The 11,689-nt window shown below is 49.7% G+C and overlaps 1 protein-coding gene across 1 annotated transcript; it reads right to left on the bottom strand.

The window, feature by feature from the left end:
- Nucleotides 1-1,693: 1,693 nt before the first annotated feature.
- WAS (WASP actin nucleation promoting factor) lies at nucleotides 1,694-8,487 on the bottom strand. Its single transcript, XM_032619146.1, has 12 exons — nucleotides 8,306-8,487; nucleotides 7,786-7,926; nucleotides 6,727-6,813; nucleotides 6,522-6,624; nucleotides 6,368-6,409; nucleotides 6,221-6,274; nucleotides 5,392-5,566; nucleotides 4,367-4,409; nucleotides 4,010-4,163; nucleotides 3,394-3,800; nucleotides 3,038-3,152; nucleotides 1,694-1,997 (listed from the first exon to the last, which is right to left on the bottom strand). Exons 1-12 carry the CDS (start codon nucleotides 8,435-8,437, stop codon nucleotides 1,942-1,944), a joined length of 1,509 nt encoding a protein of 502 aa, XP_032475037.1. The 5' UTR covers nucleotides 8,438-8,487; the 3' UTR covers nucleotides 1,694-1,941.
- Between the last annotated feature and the right edge of the window lie 3,202 nt (nucleotides 8,488-11,689).

Here is an 11,689-nt window from a genome sequence, read left to right as displayed (position 1 = left end):
AGTAGGGGATGAAGAGTAATGAAAGAATTAAAGGGAACCTGAGGCTGCCCCCTTCTCCAGCTTCCACGGCTGCGGGAGAATTCTTAAGGGGCAAAGCCAGCTCCACTCCCCACACCTCTGCCCTCCCCTAAACCCTCAAGCTGCCCTTGGATGGTTCAGAAATTCTTCCACTAGTCTTGCAGATGGAAGAAGTCTGCCCTTTTTGAATTCCTCCTCACCTTTATCTTCCTCCCTGCTTTCTTCTTCCTCTAAAGGTAGGAAATCTGAGATCTTGAATCCACCAGGTTTCAGAAATGGGAAGGAGTAGGCACCTCTATTCTAGGCTTTGATGTACAAGAGTTTCTAATTACTCCTTTGGAAACAGCTTTAAACACCGCGGACAGTTTTGAGTTGTGCTTTTTTTTTTTTTTTTCCTGGAGAGAAAGTTCTAGAGGACGAGGGTGACCCAGTGGGATCCCAGTTGGAAAAGGTTACATATTGTTGCCCCCATTGTATAGATGAGGAAACTGAGGCTCAGAGGTGAGGCATCTTGCCCGGGTTCTAGAGCAGATCTATCTGATTATTAAGTCTTTGCTTCTTCCATTGCCATTGGCCAGGACTTGGTTTGCACTGGGAACTGGGCAGAACCAAATTTTAAAATTGAGAGGGAGATCCTGCCCATCAGGATCGTAGTGTGTGAGTTGTGTGCATGGAGAATGGGGAAGTCTGACCATCGAGTACTCTCTTGATCTAATATTATGTTGATTGGACGTTTTTTAAAAAAAAAGAATAAGTAAGTGATTGAACAAATAACTCTCTCACACATTCACCACACTCAGCCTCACACCAAGCTTTTTCCCACCTCAGGGCCTTTGCACTGGCTGTTCCCTCTGCCTGGAATGCCCTTCTCCCCAAATATTCACATGGTTGATTCCTCTCTCTTTAGATCCAGAATAACGGTCACCTCCTCCAAGTGGCTTTCCTTGAACATTCCATCTTAATGTCACTTCCCCTCAGCACATCATAGCACTTATCATGATCTATAACTCTCTTTTTAAAAAATTAATTAATTTTATTTTTTGGCTGTGTTGGGTCTTTGTTGCTGCATGCAGGCTTTCTCTTGTTGGGGCGGGTGGGGGCTACTCTTCGTTGCCATGCGCAGACTTCTCATTGCGGTGGCTTCTCTTGTTGAGGAGCACGGGCTCTAGGTGCGCGGGCTTCAGTAGTTGTGGCACGCGGGCTCAGTAGTTGTGGCTCGTGGGCTCTAGAGTGCAGGCCCAATAGTTGTGGAGCACGGGTTTAGTTGCTCCGCGGCATGTGGGATCTTCCCGGACCAGGGCTCGAACCCGTGTCCCCTGCATTGGCCGGCGGATTCTTAACCACTGTGCCACCAGGGAAGTCCTATAACTATCTTTTGTTTCGATTTAATTCCTTGTTTCTTGTGTGTCTTCTGCCCTAGAATGTTGACCTCACAAGACCAAGAATTTTTGTTGTTTTTTCCCCACTGCCCTATCCCTAGCCCCTAAAGTAGTTCCTGGCAATAAATATCTGTGGAAAGAAAGAAGGGCTGAAGGAAACAAAGAAGTACAGGCTAAATGACCGAGGGAATAAATGAATGTATACCTATAAGGTTAAATAAATGAAATGGGAATAAAAGGGACTTTGGGGAAAAAGGACCCCAAATTCCCACATTTGGAATATAAAGGAAGTAAGATTTAAAGAAACAAAAAGACAGTTATTTTATTTTTGTTTAAAAATCCTTGAGTGAGAAGAACTGAGAAATTTTGTATAAAAAGGTCCCCTACTATTGCTAGGGTGAGTGTTGGGGGGGCAGTCAGAGATAACAGCACTGAAGGGGTGGGTGGAGAAGAAACAGGGCTTAGGGGCCTGGAAGCTGAGAGTGGAGGGTGGCGAGCAGGGCTGCCAAGGGAGTGAGCACAGAACAGTGGGAGGGGTGGTGACTCAGTCGTCCCATTCATCATCCTCATCGTCATCGCCAGCCTGGTCCTCCCCTTCGTCTAGAGGGAGAGAGAGAGTGGAACTCAGGATGGGCAGGAGGGTTCAAAAGCCCTAGGGAGGGGGGTTACTAGGGCCTGGGAGGTTGGGGCTCAGGACCCTGGGGGACTGAGATCTCATGCTTGGAAATTAGATCTGGGGCCTGTGTGTTGGATGAAGAAGGGACCCCCTCAGAGGAGGGAGATTTAGGGGTAAGGTAGGGACTATAGCTGGGGTCTGGGTTCTAGTTGGAATCGAGGTTAATATTATTGTCAAAAATGTGTGGTTAGTTGGGATATTATTGTCATACAAAGGGTTGATTTTAACAGACTTATCACTTAATGGGGTGGATTTAAATATTAGCAAAGGTGGAGGAAATTACAATATTATGGTTTCATAATGGGTTACGGTTAACATTGTTGACACGGAATGGGGTTCATGATGATGTCATGGTCAAAAGATGAGGTTCGTTATGATATTGTCATGTAATGGATTCATGTTTATCTTGTGAACAGACTCTGGGGTTGATGTTAGTATTATTGTCAAAGTTGGAGTTAATTATATTATTGTCACATAATAGGTTGAGGTTAATATTATCCTCATATAATTGTCATATAATGACAATACTGTTGACACGTTAAGGGATTAATGTCAACATTATTGTAAAAGATTGGGTTAGTTATAATATTATCACATAATGTGTTAAGGTTAATCTGTTGACACATGGAGTTAGAGTCAATATGATGGTCGAAGATGGGGGCTCCTTATTATCATCACATAGCGGCTAATGTTAATACTATTGAACATATGGGATTAATGTTAATACTATTGTCAAAGATAGATAGAGTTAATCATATTACTGTTACATAATGACAGTTAACGTTGTAGAAAAAGAGACTGATAAAAGATTCATGTTCATGCTCTCATCAACATATGGGCTAATGTTACTATTGATGGTGGCTGTTAGGGGTGTTTTTAGGCTGACACTAGCTGGGAACCAGGGTCGGGGTCCTGGCAGGATGGGCTCCGAATGGCAGGCTCGCAGGGGAGGGGGGGCTCTCACCCGAGGAGTGGATGGCTCTGCTTCTCTTCTGCATCACGTGCATCAGGGCCCCCACCAGCCCCTCGGAGCTCTGAGGTGGCGGTTGCAGCGCTGAGCTCTCTGGGGCCCCAGGGGTCTGCAGCAAGCAGGGTCCAGCACACAAGGCTCAGGGCCTGTGAGAGAAGCGCTTCTCCCCGCCCCTCATCATCCTTTCTCCTCCCACACACTCCAGTCTCCCCACCAACCTCCCAACCTTATCACTCAACCCCCAAATCCTGGAACCCCCATCAGTCTCGGCCCTGGCCCCCTAATATCCTGACTTGTGCAGCACACCCCAGAGTCCCAGTCCCCCAATCCTCCATCACGCCGGCCCTCACCTTGTTCAGCTGAATTCCCTGCCGGATTTGATCCAAAAGCGCCCCCCGACCCCCACCAGGGGCCAGGCCCCCCACAAGCCCCAGAGAAGGAGGGGGTGGGGGAGCGATCGGTCCGACCCCAGAGCTGGGTGGTGGCAGTGGTGGTGGTGGTGGCGGAGGCAGGGGCGGCCCCCCAGCTCCAGGGGGGGGAGGGGGCGGTGGTACAGAGCGTCCAGTGGCTGGAGGGGGTGGTGGCGGAGGGCCCCCTCGGCCCGGGGGTGGGGGTCCCCGGGGAGTTGGCGGGGGAGGAGCACCTCCCGAAGGTACAGGGGGTAGTGGGCCAGAGCGACCCTTGTTACTCCCCACAGCTGGGGGCCGGGGGGGCTGGTTCCCTCCTCGGGATGGCGGTGGGGGCGGTGGAAGCGGCTCTGAGGGGGAAAGATAACACAGAGCTATTATTATAGTTTTCTTTAGAGCCTCAGTTTTGCTCATTTGTAAAATGGGTACCCTAACCGACCAACTCCCAATTTGAGCGGTATAGGGGTTTCCATGAGGACTGAGTGCCTACAATGTATCTCTTAGAGATCAGCTACCAGGGTTGGAGAAGAAGGGGGTGTCCAGAAAGAAGGTGGCTCACCCTGGCGCCTCATCTCCTTCCGCACAGCCTCCAGCCCACCCTGGTTCTCAATGAAGTCATAGATAAATTTGGAGGTCTCCGCGTCAGTGAGCTGGGCCTCACTGATTCCAGCCCTGGAGAACAGGCTCCGCAGATCTGGGTCCAGATTGTTCACCTGCCCAGGAGGTAAAAGGCCGGGGCAGGGGTGTGAGAATAAGGTGGGGAGGGAAGGGGCACAGATTATCATGGGGTCCACCCCAGAGAGGGATCTAAGAGGGGTGTGGGAAGGGTGGGGTCTGGGGAGTAGGTCTGGAGCAGTGGACTATGGAAAGGTAGGTGGGAGTTGAGTGGGGTCCAGGGGACTTTGGAGTTACTCACGTCAAATCCATTCTGGGGGTCCCACCCCACGTGGCTGACATGTCTGGGGGAGGTGAGGAGACCCCAGTGAAGCCCCACGGCCCTTCCTTCCCTCTCTTCCTAGTGAAGCCCTCTTGCCCTCTCCTGCCCAGAGGGACTCTGAGGGGCCAGAATTAATGTATGAGTCTTAAGTGAATGAAGGAGTGAGAGCAGTAGTTATGGAACTAGAAGGGGTCCATAGTTTGTGGTACCCATCTGTCCGCCCAGCCCTCTTTCCACCATCCATCCACCCATCTATTTGCCCACGTAGCCATTCACATTCACCTGTTGGACCATTGATCTATATACATTTGTCTCCCCACTCATCTGTCCACACACATCTATTTACCCATTTGTCCACCAATCTGTCCTAACCCACACTTGTCCATCCACCCATCCATCTACCCATGTGCCCATCTTTCCATCCATTCACTCACTTGACTACCCATTCAACCACACACTTCTGTCCATTTACCCATTGAATTGTCCATTCATCCACATATCTGGCCACCTATCCATCCCCATCCACCTTGTCTGTGAACAAATCAGCCCACATATTCATCCACTCACCCATCCATCTACCTACCCATTTCCCATTTACCCATCCATTCATTCTCCAATCCACCCATTCATTCATTCATCCAATTATCCATCTACCCACCGATCCACTCACCCACCAGCCCACCCAGGGTGGGACTAGGGTGGGACTAGCTTGAGGTGAGTGAGGAGCAAAATTTCAGGAGGCACTCACTCTCTGAGTCATGAATTGTAGTTGCATGGCCCGGAGAGTGACTGCCTCTGTAAAAGTTGGGAACCTTGGTGCCTTTGGTGCCTCTCCCTAGTCCCCGGCTTTGAACCCACCCACATACCCATCCACTCATCTACCTACTCCCCCACCCATCCATCCATTTTCCCATCCTTCCATCCACTCAACCATCCTCCTATCCACCTGCTCATCTGCTCCCCCACCCCCAGGATCCGTGGGCCCACTGGGGAGAGATTCTCACTTGAATCCACTGGGTGCACCAATATCAGCCTTGCTGATCTTTTTCTTCCCTGAGCGTTTCTTATCACCTGGACCAGGCCCAGGTGCAGGGAGCCCACGGTATCGTGAATTCGTGATGTCTGGGTTCTGGATGTCCACTGTCACCAGCCCCAGGGACAGTGAGCCAGCTGCTGGGCCTGTGGGGAAAAATGGGTGACTGGGCCACTGACCCATTTACCTACCAACCAGAGCATAGGAGCAAGAGACAGGAAGATGGTTGAGGGAATCTGTGTGTTTGATGGTCATGGAGGGAGTGGATGAGGGGTCCAGATAGGGTTTATGGAGAAGCGGCTGGGTGGGTGCCACAAACCATCCATACATTCACTGATTAATTAATTAATTTATTTACTCATGCTTATCACTTAAGTACTGACTCATTTATTCACTGGCTCATGGACTAATTTGTTAAAGTATTTGTTCACTCATTCAATAGTTACTTTCTTCACCGATTGAAATGTTATGTCACTTATTCATTTATTCACTGCCGAATTCATTCAATCACTCATTCATTAATTAATGAATCATCCATCCACCTATTCATCCATTTATCCACATACCCACTCACCTATACATCTCTACACCCACTTATACATCTATCTATATTTTCATCCTTCCATCAATTCATGCCCCCGTTCAACCATCTTTCCACCACCAATCCATCCACCCACACATTCACCCACTTATCGCTGCACCCACCCACCTACTCATCCATCCACCCACTCCCCACCTGTGTATCCATTCACCCTACCACCACCTGCCCATGTAGAGACACAGGAAAGAATAGCACTCACCCCCTTGGTCTCCACCTGGGTGTGGAGGCAGGGGTGGGAGCCCTCCTCTTCTCTCTGGGAAGACGGAATGGGTAGAGAGCTATCGCAACCCTGCCACAGGCTCCTGGGCTAGCCCCTTCTTACTCTTCCTTGCACTAGAGGACTCACCTTCACTGGCTGGCACTGGTGGAGTGGGGAGCTGGCGCCTGTCTGTGGAGAGACAGGTGGACTGGGAACCAGAACCATGAGAGGGGCTTTTCCAGCTCCCTACTCTTGCGCTCACTTCTGCTCAACCTCTTTTCCTCCCCCAAGGCCTCCTCACCTCCACTTTGCCTCTGATTTCGTTTTTGTATCTTCTCCTGCACCAGGGTCCGGAAGGCCTGGGCCTCACCCTCGTCTGCGAAGTTCAGCCCCGCTTGGCAGTCCTGCACGTGCGTGGGGGGGTCAGTGGCCTTCCAGGCCCCCCCCACATTTCCCGTCTCCTCCCTGCACCCCAACTGAGGCCCAGGGGTTAGGTGGTCACTTACATCTCCAGCGAAGGTGTGGAAAAAGGGGGTGGGAGTAGAGTAGACCAGCTGTGAGTACAGCTCCTGTTCCCAGAGCAGCCGGCCAGCCTGGAGAAGTGGGGAACATACTGGCACTGAGGCGTGCCCTGGGTGGCAGGCCTCTGTTTTCTGGACAGGGAACATGGTATACAAACTTGGGGCCCAGGGGTCTGATTTGGAGATTTCCAGCTCTGCATCGGAGAGTTGGGGGTCTAGGTGTCAGATGTGGAGGGTTGGGGTACAGTATGGGAATCAGACACTTCAGTGAGAGATTTGGATTTGGGGTCCAGGGCCCTAGATGTGGAACTTGGGGGCTTGAATTTGAGGATTTTGGACTCTAGTCCTAGGAAACTGAGCCCATTCGTAGAATCATCCCAAATCCCCCCTTTTATGGGGGCCTTCATTTGGGCAGGTAGGGCTCCAGTATTAGGAGTTGGGGTTGAGATTTGAGGTTCAGACATATAAACTTGGGAGGTTTTTTTGGAGGTGGGTTTAGCCAACGTATGTGCAATTTGAGGTTTGTGGAGCAGAGTTATGGCTTAGGGGTTTGGTCAATATTTTATGGCCCTGGGATCTTGATGTGGTCCTACTGGATCCACCTTTATGGTTTAGAAGGATGAATTTGGGGTTTATGCTTAGAGAGTTTAGGTTGAGGATTTGTGGAACAGATTTATGACTTAGGAGCTAGGCAGAATTCTGGAGTTCAGGAGTTCTGATGGGCGATTTCTGAGACCCAAAATGTTGAGTTTCGAACAGATTGGAGGTTCAGGTAAAAATACAGTACTCATTTTTTTGGAGTTTGTGGAACAGATCAGACTTAGGAGGTATACTAATATTGGGGGTTATAGATCTTGACATGAAGACTCTGGGGTCAGTCATCGTGGACTTAGAAAGACAAACCAGAGGTTGACATTTGGATGAAGTCTTTGGTTCTGGGGCTCAGGGGTTCATTGATCTGCCTGAGGGCTCAGGGCTATGGACACAGCTCCGGGTTTGTCGGTTGAAAACTGGGTTGTCTGTCCAGTGGGGGGCGGGGGTCACCTGAAGGCCGTAAAGGCGAATGAAGTAAGACTTCTGGGGGTTATCCTTCACGAAGCACACAGCCCCACAATGTTCCTTGGTCCAGTGCTCGGCTCCACGGGGCAGCGCCAGGTACAGCTGAACAACCGCGGTGGCCAGCGTCTGGGAGGGGAGAGCAGGACTCAGTGGAATCTGGTCAGGGGCAGCCAGAGGGTCTGGGAACCAGACCTGGTCCTTCCTTGCCCATGGCTGTCATGGCTCTGAAGGAAGAGCTGCAGCCAGAGGGAAACTGAATGGACATCAAGATCTTCCTGGGATTGGTGAATGGGGGTAAGTGGATTCTAGGAGAGATGATGGAGAGGAAGAGGAGGAGGGGAAGAAAGAGAAAGAGAGGAGGATGGGGAAGATGAGGAGAGAGGAAGGAGGGGAAAGGAGGAGAGGGGGAGGATGGGGAAGATGAAGAGGCAGAAGAGGAGGAGGAGAGGGAGGAGAGGAAGAAGAGGAAAGGGAGACAGGGAGGGCCAGGAGATCCCCAGCTCACCCAGCATTTCCGTCCGAGCATCTCAAAGAGTCGCTGATTCTCATGGTCCTGGAGGAGGGTGGAGGGTATGTTCTGCTGAACCCCGGGTCCTCCACGGCCCCCAGGCCTGCCTCCCGAAGGGCCCCCACTCATGGTGCCTCCTGCCCTTGTCCTCTCCGGCTAGGCTCTGAGTGCAGGGTAAGAAGAGGAACTTTCGCAGCGAGCAGGGGAACAGGAAGTGCAAAAAACCACAAGGGAAACAAGTCCTCCAGGGGCCCCTCGGTGGGCCTGGCCTCCTCCTCCTCCCTTAGACTGGGGCCCTCCTCCATTTGACTGGTTAGACCCATGTTTTGGACCAGCTCATGTCCTCCTCCTTTTTTCTTACTGTCTGGGGCCCATCTCCCTCTAACTAGCTCGGGCCCTCCTCCCCCTGGTTGGCTGGCAGCAAGAGCTAGGCCACTGCAGCATTTTTGCAGTGTGGCGGGGAGCAGTCATGGGCTGGGCGGCCTCCTTCCTCCCCAAAGCATCTAGTTAGTCTGGGCCCGAGGTCCAAGGCCCCTAGCGCTAAAGGGTTGCTGTGCTAAAGCTTTTCCTTTAATTACACAGCGAGCGCCTGGGATCCCACCCCTCTCCTGAGACCCCAACAACTTGCTCGCACCCAGCTCATCTTCCCCATCCCTACCCCTGCCTCCCTGCAGCTCCCAAATTACTTGCTGCTTATCATCCCCTTTTTGTAAGAAATGGATTTTATAGCATATATAAATGCCTAAACAACATTTTGTTTAGTTGCTGTTGCCTTTGAACTTTTGAAAGTATGGGATATTTGGAGACTTGTCTTTCTCCCCACTCAACATTCTATTTTTATCTAACAAACATTCATGTAGCACTGAACGTGTGTGCCAGGCACTGTTCTGAAATATTGACTCATTTAAATACTGACTCATTGAAATCCTCACATCAGCCCGGGGGACACACACAATTTTTACCATGCCCATTTGATGGAGGGAAACTGAGGCACAGAGTGGTTAAATGATTTCCCCAGTAGCTCCTAGCTAGCAAGTGGTAGAGCCCAGACTGCATGCCAGGCAGGCTGGGTACAGAGTGTGCACTTTTCGTCAGGATGCTCCACGCCTGCTCTGTTACTAAGATTCATATTTGCCTGTTACTGCTATATAGTATTCTATTGTGTTACTGTACAATTTGTTCATATTCTCCTGTTAACAGACATCTGAGCTGTTTCTGGCTTTTGTGGTTGGCAGCAAGGCTGCTGTGTTCCCTCCTGTATGCATCTCCTGGTCCACGTAGGCATGCACACTCAGGAGGGGAATTGGGGCGTTGTAGGGTTTGCGTAGTTCTAACTTTAACAGACTATTTCCCCAAGTGGATGCCAGCTCGGTCCCCACTCCTCTCTGGGCCTGTTGCCTGTTTGGAGACGTGAAGTTCTCAGGTACACATACAGCAGCTTGGGGGAGCTGAGCATGTCTGGGGTGTGCCTGGCATTCCCAGGTACCTGAAGGGAAACAGCACATCTCAAGGCAGGACCCACAGTCCTACCTGGAAACCTGTATGGCTCCCACACCTGCAGATGCCAAGCTTCTCTCCTAAACCTAGGCTCAAGGCCCCTTCTGGTGTGGCAATTCCAACCTCCCTCCCTCCTTTCTCTGTTCACAACCCAGCGAATGGTGCTCCCAACTTACCAGGTGATTTCATACCTCCCGGCCTGGAGCCCCTTCTAGCCTGTTCATTAGGGCAAGGTCCTGCTTTTTCCTTAAGAAGCCACTGCATTCATTCATGTTGACACTGTTCATTGAGCTCTCACTGTGTGCCAGGCGTCTCTCCAGTATCTGGCACTAACTAGACACTCAATAAATGTTTCTTGAAGGAATGAATGAGGGATTAATGTCTAATTTGATTTAGTGTTTTCTGATCTTTATCTAAGTGCCTCACACTTATGTACTCATTTCATGGGCACAGACGACCCCCTGAGGTAAGCACTCCAGCTATCTACATTTTACTGATAGGGAAGCTGAGGCCCAGAGAAGCTTAGCTAACTTGCCTGAGGTCACACAGCTTGTGAGTGGTGGAGCTGAGGCCAATTATGTGAGAAATGGTTCCTAAACTGTTAAATGCCACATGGGGCCCCAGATAAAATTCTTCTGCTCCTTTTCTGTCTTTTGTTCTCCTTTCTCCGCTCCTAGATCTGTCCCCTTTAAGTCTACATCAGGGGGCTTTAAACCTCTGCTACATTTGCTGGTTATTTTGTAAATTAACATTTAAAAGTTGTATATTTCCTGTTCTTACTTCTAAGGAGCAGACAGGTTTAAAACTTATATTTTTCTCCAAATGAAAAACCTAAAGTAGATTTTTATTATTTTAGTCCCTAATAGAATGAGTTTCCCCACCCTGGAAAACAGTGATTTATTCATCATTTTACAATCATTTTTCATCTTATTTGGATTATTGAATTGCTCTGGTGACCTGCACTAATAATTTGGAGCTGGTTTATTTTACTTTTATTTGTTCCCATCAACTCTTGCTTTTCTGTACTGGATGACAGTATTTGGTGAGGTGATGACCTCAAAGGTAATTTGCTCTCCTGGGCCTTCAAATAGATTAAAAAAGAACAAAAACCCTAATCTAGCTTTTCCGGTTGTTCTCAGCGGGAGAGTGGATTGAATACTTACAAGTCAGCCCACCACAGAGGGGAGCAAAAGTTTTAACGTACTTCTTAGTAATCCAGTGAATACCCAGGAACCCCCAAGAACCAGGATATGCCTAATAACTTACACCCACCTGATGCTCCCCCATCACCTCTCTCTGCCAACCCCCAGGGATCACCAGACAGAGAGTCATTTCCTGTTTATATCTTGTGCTTATTTTGCTTTATTTTGAGGGGATATTGCTTACAAGATTCTGACTGCCATGCCTCAAGTCCTGAGTAGGTAATAAGACATTGTCGGTTATAAGACATGGGAGTGTCTTCCACACCCCAGTCACTGCCACGCGATTGAACCCACGGAGGAGATATAGGAATGGGCAGGGTCCTGCTGAAATTGCACACAACTGAGATTGGGACTTGAACCCACAGGCTGGGACTCGAACCCAGCCAAAACCCAGATTGGGACTTGAACCCACTGTCTTTTAATTGAGATCACACACCTGGTCTCAGAACTTAATGAAGTTCAGGTTCTTGATGTCTCCTTACAGAAAGAATTCAGTGAGAGACAAAGTGATAGGTAAGAAGTGGATTTATTTAGAGAGAAACACACTCCACAGACAGAATGCGGTCCATCTCAAAAGGCAGGAACGGCCTTAGGAGAAGCACTCCACAGAGTGTGGGCCATCTCAGAAGGCGAGAGGCCCCGAAATACAGCGTGGTTAGTTTTTATGGGCTGGGTGATTTCA

The sequence above is a fragment of the Phocoena sinus genome, chromosome X (assembly GCF_008692025.1).
Source record: "Phocoena sinus isolate mPhoSin1 chromosome X, mPhoSin1.pri, whole genome shotgun sequence".
NCBI lineage: Eukaryota > Metazoa > Chordata > Mammalia > Artiodactyla > Phocoenidae > Phocoena > Phocoena sinus.
This window is presented reverse-complemented; position numbering and strand designations above follow the sequence as displayed.

Bases quoted from the DNA above. Each gene is read 5' to 3' on its own strand.
- WAS (XM_032619146.1), bottom strand. From the start codon at position 8,437: ATGAGTGGGGGCCCTTCGGGAGGCAGGCCTGGGGGCCGTGGAGGACCC. The intron at 6,814-7,785 runs GTGACCCCCGCC...CCACTTCTCCAG, and splicing joins TTCGCCTTTACGGCCTTCAG to GCTGGCCGGCTGCTCTGGGA. The intron at 6,275-6,367 runs GTGAGTCCTCTA...CCGTCTTCCCAG, and splicing joins ACCAGTGCCAGCCAGTGAAG to AGAGAAGAGGAGGGCTCCCA.